The sequence below is a fragment of the Pongo abelii genome, chromosome 18 (assembly GCF_028885655.2).
Source record: "Pongo abelii isolate AG06213 chromosome 18, NHGRI_mPonAbe1-v2.0_pri, whole genome shotgun sequence".
Classification (NCBI taxonomy): Eukaryota; Metazoa; Chordata; class Mammalia; order Primates; family Hominidae; genus Pongo; species Pongo abelii.
Window position 1 is genome coordinate 3728507 of NC_072003.2, and position 25854 is coordinate 3754360.

General features: G+C 52.0%; 1 protein-coding gene across 1 annotated transcript; it reads right to left on the minus strand.

The window, feature by feature from the left end:
• Window positions 1-295: 295 nt before the first annotated feature.
• On the minus strand, window positions 296-25854 carry NLRC3 (NLR family CARD domain containing 3). The gene is made up of 18 exons (XM_024233653.3): window positions 25792-25854; window positions 25332-25533; window positions 23482-25231; window positions 22176-22262; window positions 18965-19048; window positions 18279-18362; window positions 15626-15709; window positions 13561-13644; window positions 11739-11822; window positions 11013-11096; window positions 10458-10541; window positions 9988-10071; window positions 9462-9545; window positions 5513-5596; window positions 4689-4772; window positions 3957-4040; window positions 3457-3540; window positions 296-3181 (listed from the first exon to the last, which is right to left on the minus strand). Exons 2-18 carry the CDS (start codon window positions 25507-25509, stop codon window positions 3091-3093), a joined length of 3198 nt encoding a protein of 1065 aa, XP_024089421.2. The 5' UTR covers window positions 25510-25533; window positions 25792-25854; the 3' UTR covers window positions 296-3090.

A 25854-nucleotide genomic window follows, 5' to 3' on the forward strand; every position in this document is an offset into this window, starting at 1 on the left:
GCAAGCAAGTTTCTGTCAACAGCAAGCTTTGTGTACTGTATCATTTTTATTAAAGTATTTCAGTCAATAGTGACCCATTGTAGAATGGATCCAGGAGTCACATGTGCAAGTGCTTTATGACCTGGCACCATTTGGTTTTGGCCAAGCAGCAGAGCAGACCTCAAGACCTAAGGAGGATGGTTGTGATTAGGTCAATAGAAAACTAGCAGGCCATTGCTGACAATTTTTACTATATAATTAGAGGACTTCCTAAAATGCTTTAAAAAAATGTGTATGGATGGAAAATACAAAGGAATTTTTCAAATACTCAATTTTTATTGGTAGTAGTTATCAAGAACAAAGTCATCGGACTTCTGATGGGAAATCTGAACTACCGTTTCTCTTTTAGCTTGTACAAGAAGAAATAGATCCCTCTCATTAGCACTTTAATATCAGTGTCACGTGTCTGGAAGGAAATTGCATTCATTTAGGTAAGCAACACACTACATAAATATCACAGCTGTTAGACCCAGGGGACTCTCAGGTGCCAGAATTGAGGATTCCTTTAATTGGAAGGGAGCTAAAGGGTCTACCTCCTACCTAGAAGTCCTTTCTATGTGGATATGAATTAAATTCTCTTGTCTGTTTTGCTTTGATGGGGTCTGTGTGGGCTAGGTGGCTCTGGTGTGTCCCTGACGACAGACTGAACTCCTTAACCATTTCAGACAGCTTGAAGATGTATGATCATTATTTGAAAAGGGAGAGAGGGAGGACTCTTTGTTTTCTCCACCACTTTGGCTCCTGAGGTTTCATCAGTGTTAAGTTTCTGTAGGGCCCAGCTTTCTCCAGTGTTTGGCTACTGCAACTCTTTGTTCTGCCAAGCTCTTAACTCAGACAGAAACAATGCAAACCAGCAGACAGAGCATCACCTTGAAAGTACTAAAACAGCTGTCAATCTAGAAGTCTGTGCCCAGCAAAAACTGTCATAAATACTGCAAGACCCATGTTCAGATTTCCCCCCTTTTACAAATAATGTTTTATTTCCCAGCTACTACAAGTGATCCAAATGTTCTTTATAGCAGACTTTTTCCTGCAGTCTAGGATCCAGTCAAAGATCTTGCATTAAGTTATATCTCTGTAATCTTTAATTTCACGCTATCTGCAATGTTTTGTGTTTTTCATGACATTGATGTTTTTGATGAGGTCAGGCCATTTATTCTGCAGAATATCTGTCAATTTGGATTTTTTCTCATTGTTCCTTCATGATTAGAATCAGGCAAACATTTTTTGACAAGAATACATCAGAGACAACTCCGTGGTGCATCAGACTGAGGGCATGTGATGTCTATGTGTCCCATTATTGGCGATGTTCAATTCTGTCACTTCTGTTGAGGCTGCATTTGCCAGATTTCAGATTAAGGTACCTTTTTCCCTTTGTAAATTAGGATATCACCTTTGTGGGGTACCGTTTTGAGACTGCGAGGATATCATCTTCCCGAGTAGGCCTTCATCCGTGGCCTCAGCATCCATGATGGTTCCTGTCCAGATGCTCACTTTTGAAGAAACATTTCAAACAATAGTGATTCCTTTCCAATTCAAAAGTAATCATTGCTTTATAGTCTTCATAAATATTTTCTGTGGTTATTTAGTTGATGAAAGCTGTCGATGTCCATTTGGATTTTTTTCCCTCCAACACAAACAGCTGCAGGAATTGGTGCCACAGTGAGGCTCAGCTTGCCTGTCTCCATGGAAGCTGTGGCCACAGCAGTGGCTTTGGAAGCCCAGTAAGGAATGACATCACCGCCAGGTGCAGTGGCTCACACCTGTAATCCCAGCACTTTGGGAGGCTGAGGTGGGTGGATCACTTGAGGTCAGGAGTTCAAGACCAGCCTGATCAACATGGTGAAACCTCATCTCTACTAAAAATACAAAAATTAGCTGGGTGTGGTGGTGCGTGCCTGTAGACCCAACTACTTGGGAGGCTGAGGCAGGAGAATCACTGGAACCCATGAGGTAGAGGCTACAGTGAGCTGAGATCACGCCACTGCACTCCAGCCTAGGTGACAGATTCTGTCTCAAAAATAAATAATGACATAACTGAATACATTGAATATGCTGTTGATAACCAGTGTGCCAGACTGCAGACAACATGTGCCAGGCATCACCCATGTCTTTGATTTTGTAATAAATAAAAAATGGGGCCAGGTGTGGTGGCTCATGCCTGTAATCCCAGTACTTTGGGAGGCCCAGGCTGATGTATCACCTGAGGTCAGGAGTTCGAGAGCAGCCTGGCCAACATGATGAAACCCCATCTCTACTAAAACTACAAAAATTAGCCGGGCATGGTGGTGGGTGCCTGTATTCCCAGCTATTGGGGAGGCTGAGGCAGGAGAATCACATGAACCCAGGAGGCGGAGGTTGCAGGGAGCCGAGATCGTGCCACTGCACTCCAGCCTGGGCGACAAGAGCGAGACTCCATCTCAAAAACAAACAAAAAAGGCAAAATCCTTGGAGAACTCTTATTGTCTCTGTTTCCAGAATCCTAGAATTAAAACTTTCATTTATCTTCACAATTTTCCCATAGTTTTTTCATGTCTGTAAGGATGATACCCTAAAACCTTCTTGAGAAAATAAAGAAGGGTCCCCTCTGTTACCCCTGCCAAACGGATGCTCCTCATGGGCTTGAGGTGGCAGCTCATCTCAAGAGCATGGGATTATTTTTAACCAGGTGAGTGGAAAGGGGCAATAATAAACATTTTTAAAGGTTGGGGGGCACGTGAAGTCCTCAGGGTGTAAAGCTGGAACCAGCCTCCTGCACTGCTGAGCTTTCAGGCCTTTGTCCCCTAGTCCCTTGGTGGTGGCCCCCTCCGTTCTCTGTGCCATAACAGAGTACCCGTTGCCCCCTGCCTGGACCACTCCTGCACCAGAAGAGGAGCTCACGACCTCCTCTGGCAGCACCTCTCCTTCCTCCGTGCAGAGCCCGGCTCTTGTGCTGAGCGAGCAGCGTTCCCAGCTCCCAGGCAGGCCCCCAGAAGTCGGCCTTTCTTTTCAAAAGCTTCCAGCTGAGTATCTGCCCATTCTCCTGCTCCATCCACCGGGAACTCCTTTTGCTCACATTTCAACAGTGCACGTGGGAGCATTTGTCTTGATGGCCTCTGAGATCATCCTGGCCCCGGAGTCCCCAATGTGGTTTCCCTGGAGACTAGAAGAGTAGGGTTAAGGCAGGGCTCAAAGCCTGCAGGTTCTCTGTAGTAGAGAAGGTCATACAATAGAAAATGCAGGACCCCATGCAAAGCCTTTGTGCTTCTAGGATCCCCTCGCTACATGGACAAGGCTCAGGGTACCTCCCCTTAGACCAGGTTTCCCTGTAGGCCTGCTGAAGGGTCTGGGGGTCAGCTGGCTCTCAGAACTGGGCAAAAGGCAGTGCACGACCTGGAAGCAGTTCTAAGGGCGAGCGGGAAGGGCAGGTGCACTCACTTGATATGCTGGAGCCTGTGGTTTCCAGACAGTGCTGTGGCAACGCATATTGCCCCGTCCATCTCCAGGGAATTCTCTTGAAGACTAAGTGGAAAAGAGATGGAGACACACGGTGAGCCATCAGGGCAGATGGAAAACACCCGGGGAAGCAACACTGCATTGTCTGGGGGCAGTAACCCAGGCAGATGTGTCCACAAGTGCCATGGCAACTCCAGGTGGGAGTTGACCCTGGAGACAGGTGTCTACGAGTGGCCAGATTGTCCCACGCAAGTGCGATGGAGGATGTAAGGCCATAAATGCAGATGTGAGTGACTTCTGACTGAAGCTAAGCAGACTCAACAAACCCAGCTGCAGTGGAATGTGGACTATAGTAAGTCTGATTGTTTGTATTCAGGAGGAAATAGCTACAGAAGAAATCAGGAGCATATTATCCCATCAGGGAGGACCCAGCAGAGAACTCTGCTGCTCCAGGACGCAGGTAGGTCCCTCCAGCCACTTACTTGAGTTTCCGGAGACTTGAGTTTACCTTCAGAGCATTTGCTAGGGCTTTGGCTCCAGCCACCCCAATGGCATTTCCTCTTAAGCTGTTGGGAAAGACAGGAAGCCTAAGGCATGGGTACAGGCTGAGAGGTGATCGTGACCCCTCTGCAGGTGGGCTTGGGGCTACTTGGTAGAGGAAACAAGGACTTCAGCAGTCACAGGAGGCCAGGGCTGTGCCTTCCTCACTCCAGGGCAACAGGGCAGAGCTGGCTCTGGGAAGCAGGGCACACAGAAAGAGGCATGGCTGGCCTTCTGTGTTGTTGGAGCCTTCCTCCTCTTCCACTCCAAACAGAAAAGCGGGGCTGAGACAGGAGAGGCAGCCCTCCATCCGGGCAGGTCCCCACTGCCCCCAGCAAGGGCAGGAATTCTGAAGACATGCCTGAGCCTCAGAGCTGTAACCTCACCCCAGGACTTTGGATCTGCCCAGAGAACAAGATCAGCCACCCTGGGACCCGTAAACCAGGCCCCTAGACGTGTTCAGCCTGGCAAGGCCAACCCGGAGAGGAGGGCAAATGATAGCGACTCCCAGGGAAAGGCATGAAGTGGGGCTGGGAAACTGGTATACTTGCACTGAAATGAAGATCACCAGGATGATTTGTGAGTTGTCTGTAAACTTTGTCCCCATATCTATTCATTGAGAATTCATTGATTTCTTTGGGCTAAAGAGCATAGCTGGAGACTGGAATACTTACTCGAGAATCTCCAAGGTTCTGTTCACAGCCAAGGCTTCCCCTAGCACCTGGGCGCCCGGAGCACCAATTGAGGCCACCTGGAGACTGGGGCAGGGAGGGTGCCGTCAGTGTGGGCCGGGTGGGCTCACCTCCCTCCGCATACTCCGTTCCCTTTCACCACCCCTTGACTCAGGGTGGCAAGTGGAGAAACAGCACTGAGAATGGTTGGCCAGCGCTGTGTCTAGGCACTCCATCTCCTACCTACACTGTCTGTTGCCTAAGACAGAGATCCGGATGCTAAGGATATGAGAAATAGAGGCTGTCCCTGGAAGGGCTCAGGAAGAATGCTCCCTGCACCTCCTCATTACTACTGTCTAGGTGTTTGAGCCCCCAACTGCTAATATCATATTTCCTATATTAGGAAAATAAAACACACCTTCCTTGACTTGTAAACAAAAATAACGTCCAGGCCAGGTGTGGTGGCTCACACCTGTAATCCCAGCACTTTGGGAGGCTGAGGCGGGCAGATCACCTGAAGTCAGGAGTTTGAGACCAGCCTGGCCAACATGGTGAAACCCCATCTCTATTAAAAATACAAAAATTAGGCTGAGCGTGGTGGCGCACGCCTGTAATCCCAACTACTGTATGGGAGGCTGAGGCTTGAGAATCACTTGAACCCAGGAGGTGGAGGTTACAGTTAGCTGAGATTGTGCCACTGCACTCCAGCCTGGGTGGCAGAGCAAGACTCTTGTCTCGAGGAAAAAAAAAAAAAAAAAAAAGACCTCTAACATGACAGGATGGTGAAGGGACCGGTTTCCTGACTGCTGCGCACATCTAGGACTTACTAGAGAGCGGTGAGGGCTGTGTTGACCTTCAGTGCACGGGCCACCGCACACGCTCCGTCATCCCCGATGGCGTTCTCCTGTAAACTGGACACAGAGTGTGACCCCTTTGGGTGCACGGGGCACAGGGAGCATTCTAGCAAGGCCCTGCCGCGCTTGGACCTGCCAGGTTTAACCGACTACATGCACCATAGACATAGACTCCCAGGGTTTCCTGGGGATAACTGCCCTTCCTGCACAGGCCCTGCAGCCCGCCGCCTCATACTAAGCACACAGAGGCGTCTGGGGCCTGCGTGAGTCTGAACTGCCAGAGGCAAGCAGGAAATGGGACACATAGAGTGACTGTCAACAGGGGCTCGGGACCCAAAAGGGGATGCTTTTCACGGCCAACCAGAAAATGAACTTAAAGCCCTCAATCCCTGAGCCATTCTTGTTTGTCTTGTTTTCTCTTGAGACAGGGTCTCACTCTGCCACCCAGGCTGGAATGCAGTGGTGAGATCACGGCTCACTGCAGCCTCAACCTCCCAGGCTCAAGCGAGCCTCCCACCTCAGCCTCCCGAGGAGACTAAAATACTTAACTAGAGACTGGGACTACAGGCACATGCCTGCATACCCGGCTAATGTTTTTATTCTTTTATAGAGATGGGGTCTCACTATGTTGCTCAGGCTGGTCCTGCACTCCTGGGCTCAAGCAGTCCTCCCACCTCGGCATCCCAAATTGCTAGCATTACAGGCAGGAGCCACCACGCCCAACCTCCTTGGCCATTCTTGCTAATTAGGGTTTTGTGTCATTTTTTCCCCTTCTAAGTTGGAGGGAACTAGCAGGCCCTGGTGCAGTGAGTGACTGAGTTTAGCTCAAGCGCACATTGGTACGTTCAAGGCCAAGAGCTGTTTGCATTCATTATTTTAACAGACATTTGAGTGTGGCCGGGCGCAGTGGCTCACACCTTTAATCCCAGCACTTTGGGAGGCTGAGGTGGGTGGATCACTTGAGGTCAGGAGTTTGAGACCAGCCTGGCCAACATGGTGAAACCCCGTCTCTACTAAAAATACAAAAATTAGGCTGGGTGTGTGTATTTTTAGTAGAGAACCCCATCTCTACTAAAAATGCACAAATTAGCTGGGAGTGGTGGAGGGCACCTGTAGTCCCAGCTACTGGGGAGGCTGAGGCAGGAGAATCACTTGAACCCAGGAGGTGGAGGTTGCAGTAAGCCGAGATCATGCCACTGCACTCCAGCCTGGGCGACAGAGTTAGACTCCGTCTCAAAAAATTAAAATAAAAAAAAAAAAAGACAGACAACATTTGAGTGTGTCTCGTGTGCTAGGTGTTGTATAAGGCAGCAGGCCTGAGTCCCCCTCTCGAAGCTCAGGTGGGAAGATGTGATTAAATGAGCAGGTACAACAGGCCAAGTGCAGGCTGCAGGGAAAAGCAAGCAGCGTCTCCCACCCCAGGGTGTCCACAGAAGGCTTCCAGAAGAAATAGGTCAAAACCCAAACCCAAAGTGGGGAGTGTGCCTGGCTCAGCTAAGGAACCCAAACGAATTGAGTTCCTGGGGAAGTGAGAAATGAGTCCAGGGAGGGACAAAGGAAGCAGATTTTAGGGGCCCCAGAAGCCACCCTGAGGGGCTGTGTGTACTTTACTCTGCAGGCCCTGGGCAGCCATTCAAGGATGGCACCCAAGATGGGACAGAGCTGCTCTGGAAAGGTGTCTGGCCAGCAGTGTGAGAGGATGGACTGAGGTGGAGGCTGCCACAGGGATGGAGGTGAGTGGTGCCGATGGCCTGGGCAGGGGCAGTGGATGCAGAAGGAATTGAGTGGATGGCAGGGACACAGAGGGGACCGACCCAACAGGACTTGACAATGAATAGGAAGCAGGAGGTGGGCAGGCACAGTTGCTCACACCTGTAATCCTAGGACTTTGGGAGGCCAAGGTGGGAGGATCGCTTAAGCCCAGGAGTTCAAGACCAGCCTGGGCAACATGGTGAGGCCCCATCTATTTTTAAAAAATTGTAAATATTACTTTAAAAAATAAGTTATATGCTGGATGTGGTGGTTTGTGCCTGTAATTCCAGCACTTTGGGAGGCCAAGGTGGGAGGATCACTTAAAGGTCAGGAGTTCGAGACCAGCCTGACCAACATAGTGAAACCCCATCTCTATTTAAAAAAAAAAAAAAAAAAAAGCCGGGCGTGGTGTTGGGCACCTGTAATCCCAGCTACTCGAGAGGCTAAGGCAGGAGAATCACTTGGACCTGGGAGGCAGAGGTTGCAGTGAGCCGAGATCATGCCTCTGCACTCCAGCCTGGGCAACAGAGCGAGACTCCATCTCAAAAATAAAATAAAATAAAAATTATAGAAAAGGAAGTGGGAGGTGAGAGAGAAGGCCTTGTTTCCAGCTTGCACAGTTGGTTCCATTCACAAGATGGGGAGCCAAGAAGCAGGTTTTTGGGAGAGAGAATGCAGGGACCCCACACCCCAGCAAGACCCCGAAGGGAGGTGCAAAGGGGGTGTGGACGTGCAGGTCTAGGGTTGAGGAGAGAGGCCTGGGACATGGACGTGGGAGTCGTTGGGACTTTGAAGATCACTGGAGCCCAGGGAAAGGAAAAGAGCTCCAGGAAAAGAGACGCCAGGCAAGGGAAGATGACATAAGACAGATCCCTGAGGAGCCCTGCGAAGAAGAGCCAAACAGAAGAAAAGAGGGCGAGGCCCAGAAAGAGGGGACATCCTGGAAGCTGAAGGAGAAGAAATGGTCAGGGAGAAAGGCCGATGAGGCTCCAAGGATTAAACCTAGAGTTCCCTCATGCCCCAGCGACTCCTCTCCCAGGTATATCCAGCCAGGAGAAGGAAAGCTCACGTCCACACAGAAACTGGTGCACAAAGGTCCACAGCAGCACCGTTCCTAACAGCCAAGTAGGAACAACCCAAAGTCCGTCAGCTGATGAATGGAGAAATAAAACCTGTATACCCATACAATGGATATCATTCAGCCTTACAAAGGAACTAAGTACTGAGACAGGCTACAATGTGGATAACCTTGAAAATCTGACACCAAATGAAGAACACCAGCCACAAAAGGCCACGTGTCGTATGATTCTATTTTTGGCCACGTGTCGCACAGTTTCACTTATATGCAGTGTCCAGGATAGGAAGATCATGGAGGCAGTAGATGAGTGGTTGCCAGGGTTGGGGGAAAGGGAGACTGGGTAGTGAGTGCTAATGGGGACAGGGGTTCTTTCTGGGGTGATGGAAATGTTGTAAAATTGATCGTGATGATTGCATCACTGAATACACTAGAAACCAGTGAATTGTATAGTAAGTGGGTGGATCTTCTGGCTTGAAGATTCTATCTCAATAAAGCTGTCATATATATATGTATATATGTGTATGTACATATATGTATGTGTATATATGTATATGTGTATATATGTGTATGTATGTGTGTGTGTGTGTGTGTGTGTGTGTGTGTGTGTATATATATATATATATATATTTTTTTTTTTTTTTTTTTTAACAGGGTCTCGCTCTGTCGCCCAGGCTGGAGTGCAGTGACGCGATCTCTGCTCACTGCAACCTGTGCCTCCTGAGTTTAAGCGATTCTCCTGCCTCAGCCTCCCGAGTAGCTGGGATTACCGGCATGTGCCACCATGCCCAGCTAATTTTTGTATTTATAGTAGAGATGGGATTTCGCCATGTTGGCCAGGCTCGTCTTGAACTCCTGACACCTCAGATGATCCACATGCCTCAGCCTCCCAAAGTGCTGGGATTACAGGCATGAGCCAACGCACCCGGCCAATATATTTAAAAGGCAGACAAGGACTGAAACATGCCGGCTGGCCTTAGGGAAGAGGAGTGCCAGGGGTCACTGGATTGAGCCTCTGCCTGGTGGGTACCAGGTTTTCAGATTCCCCTGTCCCCAACAGCCCCCGCCCTGCAGCCCCTGGGCAGGCCAACTTACTCTAAGCTGGTGAGGCTCCTGTTGAGCTGTAGTGCTTGTCCCAGGGCCTGGGCAGCGCCGGCCTGGATGAAGTTCCACTGCAGGCTGGGCAGACACAGACACATGTGACTACGTGACTATGTGACTACGTGGCCCTGGGGCAGAGCCAAGGAGGCTCTGATGGCAGGAGGTGGAATCCCTGCAGGATGTGGCAGGAGAATTCTTGCAACCCCTGCCCAGGCTTAGTTCTCAGAGGGTCACATGAACTCCCTGGTTAGCCGTGGCCAGAGGGCCGGGGAATAAGCCAGAAAAGACACCTCCAAATGGCCTTTGCTTGGATGCCCAGCTGTGACCACCTCTTAATACGTGTCTGTCTGTGGGTCAGGAGAGCACAGGATGGGGCACAGTCTGCTGGCAGCAGGCAACCCCGGGCAGCCCCTGAGACCTTTGCAGGGGGTGTCCCCAAACCAGGCGTGGCCTGTACATCGTTGGTTTGGGTTCCTCTTGCAGAAGGGGAACAGAGCAGGGTGGAGAGCTGCAGACTCACTGAAGGGAGGTGAGGGTGCGGTTTTCTCTCACTGCCACTGCGATGGCCCGGGCACCCTGGTCGTGGAGGAGGTTGGCTGTCAGGCTAGGAGGAAGGGAACAGGAGCAAGTGAGCCGGGGGCTGGCTGTGAAGCCTCCGGTCCTTGCTCACCAGGGATTCCAGGGCTTGATGCCAGATCACCCAGCCAGGACGCGGGGGAGCTTCCTGGGATACGTTGCCCAATGGCATGGTCACATCCTCATCCATCCCCACCAGGTGAAGCAGATGGTGTCACACTAGCCTCACCCTCATGCAGTTTACACTATGGGAGTGGGGGACTTGCCACCCGATGCCAGGTCTCCTGGCTGCACCCTCCCCAGCCAGCTCCTCCTCCACCCCGTGACGCGGCGAGGGTGCCCGTCAGCCCAGGCTCAGTGTGGGTGTGGTCATGGCGTGGACAGCCTGTGGAGTCACAGGCCCCCACCACGTACTCCAGGTTCTTCAGGGTGCTGTTGGCACGGAGGGCATGAGCGATGGCCTGGGCTCCCTCGGGACTGATGGAGTTTTCTCGAAGGCTGAAAAAAAAGGAAAGACCTGAGCTTCTGACCGGGCAGATGAGGTGTCTGGCAGAGCCAAGCCCAGGTGTTTAGGCTTCTCGAAGCCCAAGAAACTGCAGGTGGGGGACCTAGAGTTCTGCACAGTCTGGGCTGAGGTGTGAAGGAGCCAGTGCTAGTGAGCCAGTGCTGGGCCAGCCAGGCGCCCCTGCTTTAGGACCATCCACAGTACAGGGAGAGGACAGGATGACAGGGCCCCAGAGGTGCGAGGGGACAGGTGGCTCAGCGTGCATCTGGGAAGGGAGCGACAGAATGGGCCACTGCGGGCAGCAGCTATCCCCTGCACCCAAAGAGAGCAGGAAGAGGGCCAGGCTGCCAGGAAGGCTTCGCCAGCCATAGATTTCCCTGAGACAGGCTTCCCAGTGCCAAGTCCCTGCAGACAGGTGCCCAGTCAAAGAAACGCCCTGTTTGGAGAGGGTGGCCAGGACTTACCTGAGGCTGAGGAGGGTCTGGTTGGTGCAGAGGGCCCCCATCAGTGCTGCCACTCCTGCGTCACTGATGGAATTGCTCTGTAGGCTGTGGACAGAGGAGGAGGCGCCCTGGGTGTGGCTGTCCCAGGACCCAGAGGGAGCTGCCCTGTCCCAGTCTGGGACAGCAGGCACTGGGCTCAACAGGGAGTTGGGGGCTCCAGGGACAGTGGCGGCCACACTGCTCCTCTTCTTATCTCTCTTTCCTCTCCCATACCCTCACCTTCTAGCCTCTGCCAGGTCAGGGCAGGTGGGTTTAGCACAACAAACCCCCAAATGTAGACCCTGCCTTGATGTGGGTGGCCCCAGACAGCCTTAGAGCAGGGTGTGTTGGGTCTGCAGCCCCCAGAGGGAGTGGTGCAGCAGGCTCCCCAAGTGTGGGTGCAGCACTGAGCTCTCCTGCCCCCCACCAAAGCTGCTGCAGCTGACTCCCTCTCCAGCCACCCATGCTGGCTTCTCAAGGACACTTGGAGCTCATCATTCCAAACACTCCAGACCCTACCCCAGCCCCCACTGTCTAGGGAAATGGAGCTGGTGGGACAGGGGGTACTGAGGACAGTGTGTGCCCAGGGTTAGTGTTGGCAGGGAAATGGCCCTGGGGGACAGCCATTTTTCAGGACTGCCAGCCCACTATCTACTGGAAAGGGAACCAGGGGGAATCGTCACCGTGGCAGGGGTCAGGTGGACTCACTCCAGGCTCTCCAGGCCCTGGTTCACCTTCAGGGCCTCAGCCAGGGCCTTGGCACCTCCATCACCAATACTATTACTGGAGAGCCTGCAAGAGAAGGGATATGGATGAGCCAGCCTCTGGGAGCTGCCGGGCAGGGCTGGGTGGAGGGATCAGGGTCAGGGAAGCCCTCATGGCAGGGCTGGCTCTGTTGTCTCAAGGGTGGCCAGTGCACAGTTTGTTCTGCCTGAGGGCTGTTGGCTGTAGTCTCTGCAGGTGACCACCTGTCGTCTGTAAGAAATCAGGATAGCAAAGTCCCTCTTGACTCCCTGGCAAGAAAGGTCAGCCCTTCAGTGATAAGTATTTTGGGGGGTTTTTGTGAAGATGGTCAGGAAATGTTTTCTTCTGCCAGCTGGGAAGACAGTAAATGTGAGCCCAAGAAGGTTGGGGTTCACCCAGTCCTGGGAATCTGAGTCTCCATTCTCCTCGGGTAGTGCTTTTGGAGTCCAAAGTCAGCTAACCAGCACCCACACTTCCATCCATCTATCCATCCACTCACCCATCGATTTATCTACTTACCCACCCACTCATTCATAAATCCATCTATCCATCCATCCATTCATCCATCCATCCACCTACTCAGCTACCCACTTACCCATTCATCCGTCCACTCATCCATCTACCTACCCATCAGTCCACTCACCTATCAATTCGTCTGTCTATCCACTCATCCACCCATCCATCCATTTGTCCATCCATCCATCCATCCATTCACTCACCTATTCATCCACTAATTCATTCAGCCATCCATCCATCCACTCATCTACCCACCCATCCATTCATCTATCCATTCATCCATCCACCCACACACCCACCCACTCACCCATTCATCCACTCATTCATTCTACCATCCACCTATCCACTCACCCATCCATCCATCCACTCATCCATTTATCCACCCACTGACCCATTCACCCATCCATCCATTCATGTACCCATCCACTTATCCACCCATCCATCTCTACCCACCCATCCACCCATCTATTCACCCATTCAACCATCCATTTATCTCCTCTACTCATTCATCCATTCATCCACATACCCACCCATCCATCCATCCTTCCATCTACCCACTCACCCATTCATCCACTCATTTATTCAACCATCCATCCTTCCATCAATTCACCCATCCACCAATCTACCCATCAGTGCATCAATTCATCCACTCATCCACCCATCCATCCATCCATCCATCCACTCATCCATCCATCCATCCATTCATTCAACCATCCATCCATCCATCCATTCAACCGTCTATCTATCCATCCATCCATCCATTCACTCATTCATCCACTCACTCATTCATCTACTCTTTCATTGAACCATCCATCATCCATCCATTCACCCATTCATCAATCCACTCACCCATCCATCCATCCATCCATCCACTCATTCATTTATCCATTCATTCACCCATCCATCCATCCATCCATCCACCTGCCTACCCATCCACCCCTACCCACCCAACCATCCATCCACCCACCCATACACTCATTTAACCATCCATCCATCTATCCACTCATTCATCCATCAATCCACTCATCCATCCATCCATCCACTCATCAGTGTATCCATTCATTCACCCATTCATCCATCCATCCATCTATCCATTTACCTAGCCACCCATCCACCTACCCACCCATCCATCCATCCATCCACCCACCCATCCATCCATTCACCTATCCATCAATCCATCCATCCATCCTCAGGCTCACAAATATTTGTGCTGGGTTGGGCATTGTGCTGGGCACTGAGGATACTAGTGTGGGCCTTTCATATGTCTCACATGAGCTCTTTCAGACTCCTGTTCTGCTTCAAGGCATCTGCCATCCGCTGGGCTCCCATGGGCCCGATGCTGTTCTTCTGCAGGCTGTGGGAGAAAAGAGAGGGGTCCTTTAGAAAGGCTGGCCACAGCCATTCCCAGGCCAAGGACAGTTCAGGTTCAAGGTCAGGGACAACTAGTATGCCCTCTTCATTTACTGGAGCAGGTGGGGAGGGCGTTCTCCAGATGGGTCTTTGGATTGTTGCCTAAGTGATAATGGACCGACCTTATGATGAGGGATAGTAAGGGGTCAGGGCAGCTGAGCCTCCCTTGCAAGGGGCTAGAAAGCAGAGATCAGTAGGTGCTGATAATGCCCAGCAACCTCCCGAATGGGGACCTCCATGGACAAGTCTCTCTGGTGCCTCACCTGCCAGTCTGCCTCCCATCTAGACCAGCAGGCTGCCTCCAACCCTAAGAAACCTCCCTAGGGGCCGGGTACGGTGGCTCATGCCTGTGATCCCAGCACCTTGGGAGGCCAAGGTGGGCGGATCACGAGGTCAACAGATCGAGACTATCCTGGCCAATATGGTGAAACTCCGTCTCTACTAAAAATAAAAAAATTAGTGGGGCGTGGCGGCATGCACCTGTAATCCCAGCAACTTGGGAGGCTGAGGCAGAAGAATCACTTGAACCAGGGAGGCGGACATTGCAGTGAGCCGAGATTACGCCACTGCACTCCAGCCAGGCAATAGAGCGAGACTCCGTCTCAAAAAAAAAGAGACAAAGAAACCTCCCTAGGGAGACCCTGGCTTAGGTTCCTCTTCTGAAAAAGCTGCTTCCTCCTGTACTAAATCTGATGGAGGGAGGCAGCACAGGAGAAACCCTGTCCTCATCCTACAAGGACAGACAGGCAGGACGTCTCCTGTGTGAAGCTAAATACAAATCTTAAAAAAATGTAACTTTCCCTGGTTCCAAAAAGGAAAGAGACTCCCTACCACCCTCATTTTCTTAGAGCACTTCCTGAGAAAACTTGAGGTTGCAAATGCTGCCTCCGTCCCTTTAAGATGTATGTAAATCTTTTTAAAAGCAAAATCAGCCTCTGGCCAGTTTCACAGCCTGGGAATGTCTTTCGTAAGGGTTTGGAACCATCTCTTTGAAACGTAAACATTAAGGAACATAGAGCCCCTCCTTCCCTGCCTTGGGAATTAGGCTAGGCATCTGGCTTGAAGCTCTAAAGTACCTGCGTGTCATAAAGATAAAAGAAGCTTTACTTTTCCTTTGGATAAAAGCAATTAGGGACCACAAATGGCCACTCCAATTATCTGCTGTTTTTAGGATAAACAGTGCTGCCTGGTGCTCTTGCCTGAGGTGCTGCCTGGCCTTCTTGCCTGAGGAAGAGGGTCCTATCTGATTGGCTCTAGAAAAGTGAGCTCTCTGTCTTTACACTCCCATTGGTGGGTTGTCCCGATGCACCGTGCAGTCAGTTTAATGTTTATCCAATAATTGGTGTATTCTTTCCTACATTTGTGGGTTGGTAGAAGGTATTTTATTTTATATTTTATTATTTTATTTTATATTTTAATTTTATTTTATATTTTAATTTTATTTTTTGAGACAGAGTCTCCCTGTCGCCCAGACTGGAGTGCAGTGGCATGATCTCAGCTCACTGCACCCTCCGCTCCGCCTCCTGGGTTCAAGCGATTCTCTCAACTTAGCCTCCCAAGTAGCTGGGACTACAGGCTTGCACCACCATGCCTGGTTAATTTTTTTTTTTAGTAGAGACGGTGTTTCACTATTTTGGCCCGGCTGGTCTCAAACTCCTGACCTCAAGTGATCCGCCTGCCTTGGCCTCCCAGAGTGCTGGGATTACAGGCATGAGTCCCTGCGCCCAGCCAGGAGGTTTTATTTTTAATTATTTCCCCAACAGCTGCTCTCTTGAAAAGCAATAGGTATCAGGGGCCATCCAGATGGGTCAGAAGGCCTCAGGTCCTAGCCCCATCCATTCTTCCTAGCAGGTAATAGGCAGAGAGGCCTTTGGAGGAGGAGGGAGAAGGGAGAGAAGGGGGAGAGAGGAGATGTGTTCACTCACTGCAGCATGGAGAGGGTCCGGTTGGAGGCCAAGGCCTCAGCCATGGACCTGGCACCATCATCCCTGATGGTGTTGCCCTGGAGGCTGCAGAGACAAGAAGAGGCTCATCACTGATGGAGCAGAAGCTGGAACCCAGGAGTCTGAACCCTCTCTGCAGTGGGGGCACCTCTGTGAAGCAAGGGGTTCTGACCACTACGTGCCCTCACCGCCCACCATGCAGGGAGAGCAGATGACCCTTTGCACCACTGCCTGGGGCTTAGGTTTTTCTTTGAGTTGCTAAGCATTTGCCTGCAAGCTGGGAACAAGGTGCTCCTGCTCTCTGAATAACCACAACAAGGTCATCAATTGCCCTCATTACAGCTGAAAGACACAGGATCCAAGTGTTGGTGAGAATACAGAGAAACTGCAACCCTCACATTGCTGGTGGGAATGCAAAATGGTCCGCTGTCGGTGGAACATGGTCTGGCAGGTCCTTAAAAGGTTAAACATGGGTTGACCATGTGACCCAGCAATTCCATTCTTACGTATATCCTCAAAAGAATTGAAAACAGGCACTGGAAGTCTTATTCACCAATGTTCACAGCAGTGATATTCATAGAACCAAAAGGTGGAAACAACCCAAATGGCCATCATCAGGTGAATGGATCAACATATCATGGTCTGTCCATCCCGTGGAATATGATTCAGCCTTAAAACGGAGGGAAGAGGCTGGGTACAGTGGCTCACACCTGTAATCCCAGCACTTTGGGAGGCCGAGGTGGGTGGATCACTTGAGGTCAGCAGTTCGAGACCAGCCTGGCCAACATGGTGAAACCCCGTCTCTACTAAAAATACAAAAATTAGCTGGGTGTGGTGGCACATGCCTGTAATCCCAGCTACTCGGGAGGCTGAGACAGGAGAAGTGCTTGAACCTGGAAGGCAGAGGTTGCAGTGAGCTAAGATCATGCCACTGCACTCCAGTCTGGGTGACAGAGTGAGACTCTGTCTGAAAAAAAAAAAAAAGTTAAAATAAAATGGAAGGAAGCATTGACACATGGTACCACACGGATGAAGCTTAAAAACATCATGCTCAACGAAGAAAGCCACACACCAAAGGCGAGCCTATATAAATCTATTTACATGAAATGTCCAGAATAGGTAAATCCTTAGAGATGGGAAGCAGATTGGTGATTGTGAGGGGCTGGGGAAAGGGGAGAATGGGAAGTGACTGTTTATGGGTATGAAGTCTCCTTCAGGGGTGATGAAAATATTCTGGAACTGGACAGATGTGATGGTGGCACAACATTGTGAATGGGCTAAATGCCACTGAACTGTACACTTTAAAACAGTCAGGTTTTTTTTTTAGACGGAGTCTCGCTCTGTCGCCCAGGCTGGAGTGCAGCGGCACGATCTTGGCTCACTGCAACCTCCGCCTCCCGGGCTCAACTCAACCTCAGCCTCCTGAGTAGCTAGGACCACAGGCACCTGTCACCATGCCCGGCTAACTTTTTGTACTTTTCTTTTTTTTTTTTTTTCTTTTTTTCTTTTTTTTAGTAGATATGAGGTTTTACCATGTTGGCCAGGCTGGTCTCGAACTCCTGACCTCAAGTGATCCACCTGCCTTGGCCTCCCAAAGTGCTGGGATTACAGGCATCAGCCTCTGGGACCTGCCTAAAACAGTCAATTTTATGGTACATGAATTTCACCCTAATAAAGATAAATAAATAAATAAATGAAAACACAGAACAGAAAAGTGGTACCCACTCAACTAAGTATAGATATAAACACAGGCTTTTAAAAGAGACATAACTGGCTGGGCTCGGTGACTCATGCCTGTAATCCTAGCACTTTGGGAAGCCAAGGCAGGCAGATGGCTTGAGTGCAGGAGCTCGAGACCAGCCTGGCCAAAATGGTGAAACCTCGTCTCTACTAAAAATACAAAAAAAATAGCCGGGCGTGGTGGCAGGAGCCTGTAATTCCAGCTACTTGGAAGGCTGAGGCAGGAGAATGGCTTAAACCCAGGAGGCAGAGGTTGCAGTGAGCCAAGATCGCGCCACTGCACTCTAGCCTGGGCCACAAAGAAAGACTCCGTCTCAAAAAAAAAAAAAGAAAGAGAGCTGTAACAAACCACATCACACCTCTGTCCCCTGCTCAGGCCACACACACAAGCTCAAGTCTAGGGAAGAGCTGGACCCTGGAAACTTGCTTAGGGCACAAGATCCCCAGTACCCAATGGGATGGGAGCCAGTATCCCATGCCTGCCATCTTTGTTTGCTTGCTTGTTTTGAGACAGAGTTTCACTCTGTCACCCAGGCTGGAGTGTAGTGGCACGATCCCAGCTTACTGCAACCTCTGTTTCCCAGACTCAAGCGATTCTCCTACCTTAGCCTCCCGAGTTGCTGGGATTACAGGCACCTGCCACCACGCCAGCTAATTTTTGTATTTTAGTAGAGATGCCATTTCGCCATGTTGGCCAGGCTGCTCTCAAGCTCCTGACCTCAAGCGATCCACCTGTCTCAGCCTCCCAAAGGGTTGGGATTACAGGTGTGAGCCACTATGCCCGGCCCCATGCCTGCCATTGTGAATCACCTCCCATTCTCATAGGTAGTGCCTGAGGAGAGGGTTTTCTGGGCCCTCTCTTGGGGTGACAAGACAGGGAGCAGGTGACACGCACCTCAGGGAGGTCAGGGTGCGGTTGATCTTCAAAGCGTCTGCCAGCGCCTTGGCCCCTTGTGGTCCAATGGAGTTACCGCGGAGGCTGAAGGAAGAGAGAAAGAGACACCTCCTTCATCTGTCTCCCAGAGAGGGAAGGGGAAACAGAAACTGCATTGACCTTGAAATTCGTGATCCTCTAAGGGAATGTGTGAGGGCTTAGGATCTCATGTTTGGTGGAACCAGGGCAGAGATCCTTATATAAACAAGGAAGGAGTTTCCCCAAGACTATCCTAGGTGTTGGGGGAAAGAAAGCAGCACCTGATGGACTAGTGGGCTTGGGCCAAATGTGGAGATGAGAATGATGGCCCCAGATGCAGGGCCAAACATCTGGTGTGTCCCTGGCTGGAGCCCAGCAACTGAGGAGCCATGGTTCTGCCCGGCTGTCCTTCTGCCCCACCAGAAAGGTATGTGTTTAGCTAAGGTGTGGCCTCCCTGTGCCTTATTCCCACAGGAGTCTTAGAACCTGCTCCAAATGAAGTATGGATGTTATGTCCAGATGCTACCCAGGGGCGGAATCATGCGAATCAGGGAAGAACAGACAGGTAAGACCCAAGTCATTTCCTAGGAGGGGAGGGGACTTCACAAGATGCCTCACAACTCTTCTGGTTCCAATGGTAAAAGTTCGGCCTTGGTTGTCCTACTTACTCCAGAGAGGTCAGACTTCTGTTGACCAAGAGGGATCTGGCCAGAGCTTTGGCCCCTTTGTTACTGATCTGGTTCTCCGCCAAGCTGCCCAAGGAAAGGGAGAGGAGTGGTTATTTTGGGCATACACATCTCATGGCCTCTTCCTCAACGCTGTGCCCATGATTAATCCTCTAGGCCCCCCCACATCATCAGGGTCTGGACACAGGTGGAGATGAGGTGACCCCTGGAGCAGAATACCAGGCACAGCAGAGCCCCCGAGCCTGGGCAGCGTAGGGCCACAATGGGAGGACAGACCCTCATCATGGCAAAGGGTCCCAGGAAAAAGTTTAAGCAGAATCCAGCACAACAGCTTCTACACAAACAGCACAGCAAAGAAAATGGAAATCTCAGAAGCCTAACATGCAGATGGCAGCCAGTGGTGTACTGGTAAACTGGCTCCCAGGAAAAACAAAATTTCAAAAATTGGGCTGTGCGTGGTGGCTCATGCCTATACAATCCCAGCACTTTGGGAGGCCAAGGCAGGAGCATCACTTGAAACCAGGAGTTTGAGACCAGCCTGGGAAACATAGGGAGATCTTGTCTCTACAAAAAAACATAAAAATCAGCCAGGTGGTGCACCTGTAGTCCAAGCTACTTGGAAGGCTGAGGAGGGAGGATTTAGCCCAGAAGGTTGAGGCTGCAATGAGCCATGATCATATAACTGCACTCCAGCCTGAGCGACAGAGGGAGACCATGTCTCAAAACAACAACAAAACAAAAAACAAATGCTAGCAAACTGATTTGTAGTATCTGCCACTTTCCATGGTGTAAATACTCCCACCAACACCAAGTTCAAGCACCTTCAGCTTGCAAAATTCCTGAAAATTTAACAATCAGTTTTCGTGAACTAGTACAAACAAATTGAGGCACACTACTGATCCTAGCCTCTTTTCTAGTGCAAAATGGCAAATGGTAGAGTTATTTAAAATTAGCTTTAAAATTAAAAAAAAAAAACACATCTTGATTTGCCTCGAAAGCATGGTTCTGGGAATATGGTGGTGGATCAACTCAATGTTACTTCATGTATCCAGCTGCAGAAATAGTAGCTGTCCAGGCTCTTTGCTGTTTGTAGGCATTCAGCCCCATGGGATATAGTAGTTCAATTAGAATCCCCAGGCTGGTGCTCTTCTTTTTCTTTTTTCAGACAGGATCTCATTCTGTCACCCAGGCTGGAGTGCAGTGGCACGATCATGGCTCACTGCAACCTCTGCCTCCCAGACTCAAGCAATTCTCCTGCCTCAGCCTCCTGAGTAGCAGGGATTACACACACCCACCACCACCACACCCAGCTAATTTTTGTAATTTTAGTAGAGACAGGGTTTTGCCAGTTTGACCAGGCTGGTCTCGAACTCCTAACCTCAAGTGATTCACCGGCCTCGGTCTCCCAAAGTGCTGGGATTAAAGGCGTGAGCCACCGCTCCTGGCCTAGATATCCTTTTAAGCCCATTTTTACCCTCTTTAGGCACAGAAATGACTTCTTCAAACTCACACAGAGCCTACACCTCTAACCATACTCCCCAGTGACTTATTTTTGTTACTGAATCAGTGTAAATTGCCATTAACTCAGATAAAGATTACTTCAGAACCCAGAGGCTTGTATGAGAATGAAGAATTACCCCTGGGCACGGTGGCTCACGCCTGTAATCCCAGCACTTTGGGAGGCTGAGGCAGATGGATCACCTGAGGTCAGGAGTTTGAGACCAGCCTGGTCAATAAAGTAATATAGTGAAACCTTGTATTGACTAAAAATACAAAAAATTAGCCAGGTGTGGTAGCATGCGCCTGTAGTCCCAGCTACTCAGGAGGCTGAGGCAGGAGAATTGCTTGAACCCAGGAGGTGGAGTCTGCAGTGAGCCAAGATCGTGCCACTGCACTCCAGCCTGCCCAGCAGAGCGGGACTCCGTCTCAAAAAAAAACAAACAAAATTAACCCTTGGGTTCTCTTCTCCAAACTCAGCTCCCTAGGTCTGCAACAGCCACTCTTAGAGGATCAATCACATCGATTCAACCACAAACCCCGGGTGTGTGTATTTTCTCAGATCCAGGAATGTTATTCCAGGAGATATTTCATAAGCACACATTCAGCATATGAACTTTTGTCTAATTACAAGATGAAGGTTTTTTTGTTTTTGTTTTGTTCTTTTTTGAGACGGAGTCTCACTCTGTCACCCAGACTGGAGTGCAGTGGTGCAATCTCGGCTCACTGCAACCTCCGCCTCCTGGGTTCACGCCGTTCTCCTGCCTCAGCCTCCTGAGTAGCTGGGACTACAGGCGCCCGCCACCACGCCCGGCTAATTTTTTGTATTTTTAGTAGAGACACAGTTTCACCATGTTAGTCAGGCTGGTTTCGATCTCCTGACCTCGTGATCCACCTGCTTCGGCCTCCCAAAGTGCTGGGATTACAGGGGTGAGCCACCACACCCGGCCACAAGATGCAGTTTTAATTAAAAATTGTTTAAATTGATTTATAATTAAATTTGAAATTAAATTTTAATTAAATTAAATTTGAAATTTAAAATTTTAATTAAAAATGCAATTGGCTGGGCGCAGTAGCTCACGCCAGTAATCGCAGCACTTTGGGAGGCCGAGGTGGGCAGATCACAAGGTCAGGAGTTCGAGACCAGCCTGGCTAACACAGTGAAACCCTGTCTCTACTAAAAATACAAAAAATTAGCCAGGCGTGGTGGTGGGCCCCTCTAATCCCAGCTACTCAGGAGGCTGGGGCTAGAGAATTGCTTGAGCCTGGGAGGCAGAGATTATAATGAGCCGAGATCGCACCACTGCACTCCAGCCTGGGTGACAGAGCAAGACTGTCTCGGGTGGGGGGAAATGTAATCCTGTGCCTAGAATGCTGTTGGACAGCAAACTTGGAGAGGTGCTTAGAGAACATTGTGCCAGGCGTTATGTCAGCACACGTAGTGCTGTGGAAACACCTGCCTGTGCACAACGGTGTCCAGTCCTCACCAGGTCACCTCCCTCTTCCTACTGATGAGGCACCTGAGCCTCTAGCACTTTCTGGAATTGGGGAGAAACAAGCAGGCTGCATCTGGAGCCACATGCTTCAAAGACACTTCTCTGTGGCAGCGCTGCTGGCCAGCTGAGCAGAGGATGATGGGAAGTTCCGTACCCCACAAGACCAAGGGCACCCTGGAGGTCCCCTGGGTCTGTGTTACCTGATCTTCTGAATGCGACAGTCCTTCCCACTCAGCACGCTGCCCAGCAGCTCCATCACGGGGTCCTGGAACTGGTTGGTGTCCAGCCTTGACAAGGGGAGCAGTGACAGTGAGTGTCCCACCCGCCCATGGGCAGGGTGGGGGCCCTGGCCCAGGGCCTCTGCCTCTCTCCATCCCATGCAGCACCATTGCCGCAGCTCTGAGATCTGCGCTCAGCCCCAGTGCTCAGACCTTTCCCGTGAGAGTGAACAGGAGGCTCGGTGCCCACGAGACCTGTGGTTCCCGTGCAGAACGGCATCTTCCACGGGCTGTCGTCCTCACCACCCCACATGCCGCCTGCCTCTGCCAGACACCTGGATGACCCTCAGCCTGTGTCCTTTCCTCCCTACTCACTAAGGTCCAGAGTGGCGGGCGGGGGACAGGCTGAGAGCATTCAGCCAGTGCAGCTTCTATCAGACTGGATGGTTCTGAGGGGGTTATGAATTGAATTGTGTCCCCACAAAAGATATGAAGTCCTAACCCCGTGTGCCCCAAGTATGTGGCTTTATTGGGAAATGGGGTCACTGTGGATGTACTTTGTTAAGGTGGGGTCATGCTGAAGTGGGGTGGGCCTGAAATCCAGTGTGACAGTGTCTTTTTAAGACAAGAAAGCCCTGGCCAGGTGCAGTGGCCTGTAATCCCAGCAATTTGGGAGGCTGAGGTGGGCGGATCACCTGAGGTCAGGAGTTTGAGAGCAGCCTGGCCAACATGGTGAAACCCCGTCTCTACTAAAAACACAAAAATTAGCCAGGCATGATGGCGGACACCTGTAATCCCAGCTACTGCGGAGGCTGAGGCAGGAGAATCGCTTGAACCCAGGAGGCGGAGTTTGTAGTGAGCTGAGATCACACACACCACTGTATTCCAGCCTGGGCGACAGAGCAAGACTCCATCTCAAAAAAAAAAGAGAGGACAGCACCATGTGGAGACAGCCACAGGGAGAAGATGACCAGGCAACAGGGCAGAGACTGAAGTAACGCAGCCTTAAGCCAAGGGTTGCCATCAAACACCGGAAGCTAGAGAGGAAGGAAGGAACCTCTCCTATTTGTTTCAGAGAGCGTGTGGCCCTCCTGGCACCTTGATTTGAGACTTCTGGCCTCTAAAACTGCGAGAAAACACACTTTAGTTGTTTTAAGCCACCAAGTTCATGGTTCTCTGTTACGGCAGCCCTAGGAGACTGACAGAGAAGCTCGGTGGTGGGGAGGGGATGGCTTCTGCTCTCTCCTCTGCCCCTTCCCCAGCCCCTGACCCCTGCCCTGGTGCCCACCTGAGCTTCCGGCAGTAGAGCAGCTGGGGCAGCAGGCTCTGAAGGACGCCCTGGCTGAGGCTCAGGGACAGGTTGGCCTCCTGGGCACAGGCGTCAGACACCTGCAGGAGGTAGGCCAGGGCAGCGCGGTGTGCGGGACTGGTGAGCCTGGCCAGGGCCCCGCTCTCCATGGCCTCCTCCATGCTGCGGGCCAGCTCTGTGTGCTGCAGCTCATGCAGGCAGTGCAGGACGTTGATGGCCCGTGCACAGACTGCGGCATCGGGACGCAGGCAGCCCTGCAGGAGCTCAGCCACCTGAGTCCGGTAGGCCTGGTGCTCGCCTTGGGCCAGCAGGGAGCCGGCCAGGAGGGCATTGACCCTTGGAGACAAGAGGCCGGAGAGGAAGCGCAGGAACACGTCCAGCCTCCCGTCCTCTGCCTCCATGGCCCGCTGGGCTGCGCTCCTGAAATGTGTGAGGAAGCCCAGCCTGGGCCAGGATACGCCACTCTCAGTGAAGAGGTCGAAGATGGCCCTCCTGGACGCGCCATAGTAATACGCGGCTGCCACAAACTCCTGCAGGGACAGGTGGGTGAAGCAGTAGGCCACCGACGATGCCAGTGTCTCCTCCCTCTGCAGGAAGCAGCTGCACGGGGCGCCCTGCAGCAGAGCGAGGTCCACACCGAACGCCTTCATGTCTTGCTCGTAAAACACGTATTTCTTCTTGAGCAGCCCATGGAAGGCCAGCCGGCCCAATGTCCCCACCATCTTGCGGCCACCATGGGCCACCTGCTCGATGCGAGGGCTTGCCTTGCCCGTCTCCTGCCCCTCCCCGCTGAGGGCCATCCTAAAGTACCATGAGTAGAGCTCACACAGGGTCCTCGGGGGCCACAGCTCTGCATCCTGGGGCCCCGTCCTGCTGCGCCACAGGTGGCCTAGCGCCGCCCCCGTGAGCCTGCAGAAGGCTGGGACGGTGCACATCAGGTACAGGGCCCTATCAGCCTGCACTTGGCTCAGCATCCAGCCCAGGAGGGCCTGGTCCTCGGGGAACATCTGCTCCAAACACACCCTGATCTCCTCCTCATTAAAGCCCCGGATCTCCGTCATCCGGTCCACCAGGCCCCCTGGGATCTGGCCAGACGCACTGGGACGGGAGGTGATCCAGATGGAAACTTCCGGAAAGAGGTTGCCGCGGATGATGTTGGTGATCAGGTGGTCCACCGGGATCTCCTTCTTGGGGTCCGTGCAGGCCACGGTGTTGGAGAAGTCCAGAGGCGTCCTGCACTCATCCAAGCCGTCCAGGATCAGGAGGGCCCTGGCTGGGACTGCCACCGCCAGGCTGGGCTCCCCGACATGCGGGAAGACCGAGCAGATGAGTCGGTCGGCACACAGCTTCTCGTGGGTGTTGAGATCCCGGAAGGTCAGAGGCAGCACCAGCGAGAAGTCCTTGCCGACCTGCCCATGGGCCCAGAGGCGGACAAAGTGCCTCACCAGGGTGGTCTTGCCCATACCAGCCACCCCGATAGTGATGGAGACCCGGGGTGGGACAGACACCCGGGAGAGAGGCAGGAAGAGCCGGTCCAGGGCGACGGTCCTGGCGGGGCGCCCGCCCCCGCGGGTGGCCTCCACCTGTGTGAAGTCGTGTTCCCTCAGCTGCAGGTCTGTCAGGCCCTCCACCAGCAGGAGGGAGGCCAGCCTGTGCCAGGGTCTGCCCAGCTCCGGGACACCTCCCACCTTGCTCAGCAGGGCCCTGTGGTGCCTCTGTATCCTGGAGTCTGCGGGACGAGGCCAGTGGGGGAGGTCAGGTAAGGGAAGAGTGGGCACAGACAGCCCACGTGTTCCCCACCCCACGTCTGCCTCCCAAGCCGGTCCTACCATTGCTGCAGGGCCCCAGCGGGGCGTCCGGTGTCCTGTCTGGGGCCTGTGGGGCCTGGGAGCCTTGACTGCCCTTCCCAGCCAGCAGATCCATGAGGGCTTTCACCTGCTCGGCTGGGGAGCCCGTGCCGTGGCCCTGGCCGGCCTCCCTGCCCGTCCGCACCTCTTGCTTCTTCATGGAGTCGGGGATCACCTCCAGGAGCTGTGAAGAGAGGGCCTGAACCTGCTGCCTGCCGTGCCTCCCATCCAGCAGCCTGGGACAGGTGAGCAAGCCCCCAGGAACGGGGTCAGGGATCCCCTCTTCCTCTTTCCTCAGCCTTTGGGTGGCCCACTGGCCTGGCCTCTGAGAACAGACTGGAAGGGCCATTTGTTCCTGGATGGTGGCAATGATCACATGAATGCAGGGGCCCAGTGGATGAGAACTGGGGCCATGGGCTTGTACCCCGGCCCTGCCACTTACCAGATAGGTGACTGAGGGTAGGCTGAGTCACCTCTCTGCACCTTGATGTCTTCATTTGTGACC

What these genes read in the sequence shown, in the direction of transcription:
- NLRC3 (XM_024233653.3), bottom strand. Translation starts at nt 25,509, where the DNA reads ATGAAGAAGCAAGAGGTGCGGACGGGCAGGGAGGCCGGCCAGGGCCAC. An exon ending in AGAACCTTGGAGATTCTCGA is followed by an intron (nt 4,041 to 4,688) that starts GTAAGTATTCCA and finishes CTTTCCCAACAG; the next exon opens with CTTAAGAGGAAATGCCATTG. An exon ending in TCAAGTCTCCGGAAACTCAA is followed by an intron (nt 3,541 to 3,956) that starts GTAAGTGGCTGG and finishes TTTTCCACTTAG; the next exon opens with TCTTCAAGAGAATTCCCTGG.